The sequence below is a fragment of the Oryctolagus cuniculus genome, chromosome 16, assembly GCF_964237555.1.
Source record: "Oryctolagus cuniculus chromosome 16, mOryCun1.1, whole genome shotgun sequence".
Lineage (NCBI taxonomy): Eukaryota > Metazoa > Chordata > Mammalia > Lagomorpha > Leporidae > Oryctolagus > Oryctolagus cuniculus.
This window is the reverse complement of record NC_091447.1, coordinates 51,570,634-51,576,178: the sequence shown is the minus strand read 5'-3', so window position 1 is coordinate 51,576,178 and position 5,545 is coordinate 51,570,634. Positions and strand designations below refer to the sequence as shown.

Below are 5,545 nucleotides of genomic sequence, written 5' to 3'. Positions count from 1 at the left end.
GAGCCCCGGCCCCGCCCGCTCCCGGCCAGGCCTCCCGAGGTCCCTGGGGCCGCACGGGGCTTTCGGCGAGAGTAATTTAAATAGAAGGCGTGGCCCGGCGGGGTTATTTGCATAGAGGCGGGGCCTCCGGAGGGGCCGGGACACCCGCAGCGCTCTGATTGGTTCGAGAGGGAGAGTCTCGCCAGAGAGGCTTCATATTTGCATAGGGAGGGGCCTAGCTGCCGTGCGCTCCCCTTCTTCCGCCCGGCTTCCACCCGCCTTCTCCCGCGGCCTGGATGCTCCCGAAGCGGCGCCGAGCGCGGGGCGCGTGCCCCGGCGGTACGGCCGCCGCCTCCGCGCCGGCCCCCGTGCGTTTCCCCGATGTCGTCATTTATCTGGTCGAGCCGCGTATGGGTCGCAGTCGCCGGGCCTTCCTCACACGCCTGGCGCTGTCGAAAGGCTTCCGGGTCCTGGATGCCTGCAGGTGCGTTGCCCAGGGCGACCCCGGCCCGGCGCGACTCCCCAGGGCGGCTCCCGCACCCCTGGCCGCCTCCCCGGGCGCACGTGGTACGGCCCAAGGGGCGGCACCTGCGATTGGGGCTCAAAATGGGCTCCAGCCTCTCGTGGTCCGTGATCTCCCCCAGCGAAAGGTGGTCTCGGGGCTGGGGCGTCCTGCGGGGTCCAAGGCGGGCAGAGACTCCCAGGAAACGGTGACCTCCTGCAGGGACGGAACCCCCAGAGTCAAGAGCTGGGGTTCCCCCAGGCTCGGGGCTGAGGGAGTCAAGGACAGGTCTGGTGCCCCTGCAGCTTGTTTGCTTAGTTGGGCGGTCCTGGGGCCAGTGGGGCCCAGCAGCAGCTGGGGAGAGGAGGCCCTCACAGGGGAGGGGCGCCCTGAAGATGGATGGGTCCTTGTCATGGTTGACCGACGAAGCGCGCTTGTTTGGCAAGGGCAAAGCCGGGCCCAACAGGAAGGCCCCGGCCTCCCCTCCCCCTCTCCCTGCCCAGCTCGGAGGTGACCCACGTGGTGATGGAGCAGACCTCAGCCGAGGAGGCCAAGGGCTGGCAGGAGTGCAGGGCAGCGGCTGTGCCCCCAGGCTGCCCCCGCCCGGCTCTGCTGGACATCGGCTGGTTCACAGAGAGCATGGCTGCAGGGCGGCCCGTCCCCGTGGAGCCCAGGCACCGCCTGGAGGTGAGCAGGTGCAGGTGCAGGTGTGGGCCCAACCCCGCCCAGCTGGGACGGTGGCCTCCAGGGGAGGTGGCCAGTGAGGGCCCCGCCCAGCTCCCTGAGAGGCAAGTGCAGGGGCTGTCCCAGCTCCGTCCTCACCACGCGTGTGGGTGCTCTGGGGGCCCCTTTATCTTCAGCATCTCCCCGCTTTTCTTCTCGCCTGGTCGGTGAGACTGAGCCTGTGAGATGGGCTGTGCTCAGGGAGCCCTGTGGGCCCAGGTCCCCCCTGCTGGGCGCAGACTGTGCTGTGGGCCCCCGCCCTCCGAGGCCTGGCTGTGAGATGGGGGGGGGGGGCACATGCAGCACAGGCCGCCGCTGCCGCTCTGCTCAGAGCTGTCCTCGTGCCCTGCAGCCCCCCCCCACCCCCCGGCTGTGCCTGCCTTTGTGGTTGTGTGGCCCTGTCTCAGCCAGAGGGTCTCAGCCCGCGGCGGCCGTGTGTTCCGTCCACAGGTGGCCGAGCCCGAGGAAGAGCCCCCAAGGCTGGGGCGGGTGCCCGCCTATGCCTGCCAGCGGCCCACGCCCCTCCCTCACCACAACACCGCCCTCTCGGTGAGCCCCGGTGTGGACGGGACTTGGGTGCAGCCGGAGGGTGAGAGCCGGCGGGTCGGGCCGAGGCCCCCTGCCCTTGCCAAGCGTGTCCCCCACAGGAGGCCCTGGAGACGCTGGCGGAAGCAGCCGGCTTCGAAGGCAGCGAGGGCCGCCTCCTGTCTTTCCGCAGAGCCGCCTCGGTGCTCCGGGCCCTGCCCCGCCCCGTCACGGCGCACAGCCAGCTGCAGGGGCTGCCCCACTTCGGAGAACATTCCTCCAGGGTGGTCCAGGTAGGCCAGCGCACGTGGGTGGCGCGGGAGGTGGCAGGTGGCGCTCTGAGGCGTGGCGAGCTTCCTGGTGGGCTGGGAGGAGTCCGTGCAGGGCGGGAGAGGAGTCTCTCTGTAGGACCCCCAGGTTGAGGTTGCTGCTGTCCGCGTGCAGCCGTGTGCTTAGAAAGCAAGGGTTAACGCGCCCTGGGGCTCCTCACTCAGCTGAGAGGTGACCTGGGCGGCTGTGACCCCGGCTCCGGCAGCTCCAGGCCTCGGGGGCTTTGGCTGACCCAGGCTGTGCTTCCGACTCCCTATATGCAGGGTGTGGGGGGACTGGCCAGCCTCGGGCCCCTGCCCGCGCCCGGCTGCCCGCTCCTGCCTTGCTCTCCTGCCCTGAGCTCTGCCGGGTCTCCTCCCGCAGGAGCTGCTGGAACACGGGGTGTGTGAGGAGGTGGAGCGGGTGCGGAGCTCAGAGAGGTTCCGGACCATGAAGGTGCGTGGGGCGGGCAGTGGTGACTTGGCCGCGGGGTCACGGGGGCCTCCCCCGGATGTGGCTGCTGGTGTTTGCTGTGCACCAGGCAGGCAGAGCCGGGAGCACCAGGCCCGGATCACCTGGCACCATCGGGTTCACCGGACTGTGCTGGAGGGAGTACCCTCGGGCGTGCCGCCCATTCTTGGTGCCACCGCACGCTGTTCTGTCTGGCCTTGGTCTCAGTTCTGTGCTGTGCACTCCTCACCCCCAGTCTGATTTGAAGGTGCCATCCCACCTCCATGGTGCCAACTGCGATCCTGTTTTGCCACCTGGCTTGTAACTGAGTCGGTGGTCGTTGCGACTGGCGTCCACAAAGTGTGGCCTTGGGGAGGGCGTGGCTGTCGGGACCCACAGGAGGGGCTGGGGAGAGGGAGGCCCAGGCGCACTGGCAGGGTGGGCACCACACAAGGGGCACCCTGAGACGAACGTGGGGGTGGGGGAGCTGAGGTGGGCCAGGCGGGGCACAGCGGACCTGGGAGGACGCGCCCTCGTTTGGAGGGAGGCCAGTGAGTAGCGAGGGTTCCTGGGCTCCCTGGAGTGCCCAGGTCGGCCGTGGCCCTGGGACGGGAGGGGCTGGCACACTGGGAATGGGGGAGGCCTGGGCAGCGGCCACCCCGCCCCACTGCCCTGCAGAGCAGCTCCAGGCTCTGGCCACACACCAGTGTTCTCCGCAGGGGGCATGGCCACGGGTACCGTCCCACCCTCGGGGGCTCCCTGAGCCTCCTTCCAGGAGTCTGGGAGGGTCTCAGGAGCTGGCCCAGGGCAGGTGACGTGCGTGGGCTGGGGTCCCTCTGTACCCGTCAGCCTGTGGGACCCCTGCCGGCCCCTGCAGCCATCTTTTCGGCCTTGCCCTTCTGTTTGTTAAGGAGAACTCGGCAACTGGGTGTAGCTGCTGGCCGGTGGGAGACATGGCTTTGCCCTGAGAGTCCGTCCTGTAAGCCGCTGGGGACTGTCTTGGCCTTGCTGGGAGCACAGGCTGACCTGTGCAGGCTCCCAGGGGGACCCTGACGGCAGGCGGCTTGCTGGTCTGGCGAGTCTAGTCCGATGTGTGGCATGGGCTGCCGCGGCGGGGACGGAGGGCCCTGGTGCGCCGCCTGGGCGGGTGAGGCCCCAGGTTTGAGTCCCTGCCACATGGCCTTGGCCACCAGGAGGACACATGTGCCCGAGAGCTTTACCCCAGCAGGCTGCCCCTCCCACACAGCTCTTCACCCAGATCTTTGGGGTAGGGGTGAGGACTGCTGACCGCTGGTACCAGGAGGGCTTGCGCACCTTGGACGACCTCCGCCAGCAGCCACGGAGGCTGACCGCGCAGCAGAGAGCAGGTGAGCCCCAGAGACGTGGGGTGTGGCTTCCAAAGCCCCCTGGATCCGGAAGCTTCCGCACACCAAGGCCTAAGCACGGGCACACAGGATGTGCGGATTGCCTGGGTGTCCAGGGGTAGGGGTGGCAGGTGGGCTGCTGGGGCCTGAAGAGTTGGGACCTGTTGTGGCCCTTTCATCGCCTCCCTGTTAAACTGGCCTGGGCCAGGGACAGCGGGGGCCCTGGGCCCACCTGCCCAGTGCCGTGATGGTGTGCAAGGCCCGTGGAGGTGTAGGAGAGATGCCACCAGTGGGAAGAACTCCATGGGTAGCTAGGCCAGGGTTGAGTCTGTCCCCCATTTACCAGGTGGGCGACCGTGGCATCGTGCCTCCCAGGGGCTGTCACTCTGCTCCCTGCACCACCCCTCCACACGGCCGCCTTGTGTTGGTGGGGGCGGGGCTTGGGGCGGGCAGGCCGGGCGTGTCAGGGGCCTGTGCTGCTCGCAGGGCTCCAGCACCACCAGGACCTGAGCACCCCAGTCCAGCGGCCGGAGGCCGAGGCCCTACAGCATCTGGTGGAGGCCGCCGTGGGGCAGGCGCTGCCGGGGGCCACCGTCACACTGACCGGCGGCTTCCGCAGGTAAGGGGCCGGCCCCGCCCCCGAGAAGGGGCCTCAGCTGGGGGTGCTGTCCATGCCCTGGGAGGGCAGCGGCCCGAGGCTGACGGGAAGGCTTCGGCCTGGGTCAGGGCCTCACAGTGTTCTCTCAGGGGCAAGCTGCTGGGCCACGATGTGGACTTCCTCATCTCTCACCCCAAGGAGGGCCGGGAGGCCGGGCTGCTGCCCCGAGTGATGCACCACCTGCAGAGCCAGGTGAGGGGACCGCCCCGCCCCGCCCCGCCCCTCCCCGCCCCCGCCCCGGCCGGAGTGCCCACGCCCCCTCGCCTACAGGGCCTGGTCCTGTACCACCAGCACCAGCCCAGCTGCTTTGGGGCCCCCGAGCGTCTGGCCCGGCCCAGCCGCTCCATGGACGCCTTCGAGAGGAGTCTGTGCATCTTCCGCCTGCTGCAGCCCCCCGGAGCTGCCTTGGGGGGGCCCGCGAAGGCTGGCCCAGCCTGGAAGGCCGTGAGGGTGGACCTGGTGGTCGCCCCCAGCAGCCAGTTCCCTTTTGCTCTGCTGGGCTGGACTGGCTCCGAGGTAGGGTTTCCCGGGTAGCGTGGGTGCTGGGTGCCCACGGGTGCCTGGGCCGGCCTGCTCAGGGCAGTCTCCCCCGCCCTCCCCCAGCTGTTTGAGCGGGAGCTGCGGCGTTTCAGCAGGAAGGAGAAGGGGCTGTGGCTCAGCAGCCACGGGCTGTTTGACCCGGAGCAGGTATGTCCCCAGCGCCCCCAGCCTGTGTCCCCCCCCACCTCGGCACCCGGCGCTGCTGTGCGCCCGGCCAGTGCCCCACAGCTGACGCCCGGCTCCCGTCCCAGGGGACCTTCATCTCCGCGGCCTCTGAGGAAGACATCTTCCGCTGCCTGGGCCTCCGGTACCTCCCCCCGGAGCAGAGGAACGCCTGATCCTGCCCTGGGAAGCTGAGCTGCCACACCACCACGGGGCTCGCGGTGGCCCGAGCCCTCCCTGGCTGCCGTGGGCGACCACAGGGTCTGGATTCAGTCATCTTGGCGGGCTGGGACTCCCCAGGTCACTTGTAATAAAAAGTATTTTCACAGTTAA

At 69.5% G+C, this 5,545-nt stretch overlaps 1 protein-coding gene across 4 annotated transcripts; it reads left to right on the top strand.

Moving 5' to 3' along the window:
- Window positions 1-210: 210 nt before the first annotated feature.
- Window positions 211-5,545, top strand: POLM (DNA polymerase mu). 4 transcript variants are annotated; one of them, XM_008261808.4, is made up of 11 exons: window positions 216-463; window positions 985-1,168; window positions 1,655-1,753; window positions 1,852-2,022; window positions 2,423-2,494; window positions 3,735-3,855; window positions 4,339-4,471; window positions 4,600-4,702; window positions 4,802-5,026; window positions 5,114-5,197; window positions 5,302-5,545. In XM_008261808.4, exons 1-11 carry the CDS (start codon window positions 276-278, stop codon window positions 5,386-5,388), a joined length of 1,467 nt encoding a protein of 488 aa, XP_008260030.2. In that variant the 5' UTR covers window positions 216-275; the 3' UTR covers window positions 5,389-5,545. The 4 variants fall into 4 exon arrangements, with proteins under 4 accessions (XP_008260032.2, XP_051708987.2, XP_008260030.2 ...); XM_002713846.5 differs by having other exon boundaries at window positions 218-463; window positions 4,781-5,026; XM_008261810.4 differs by lacking the exon at window positions 4,600-4,702 and having other exon boundaries at window positions 211-463; window positions 4,347-4,471; window positions 4,781-5,026.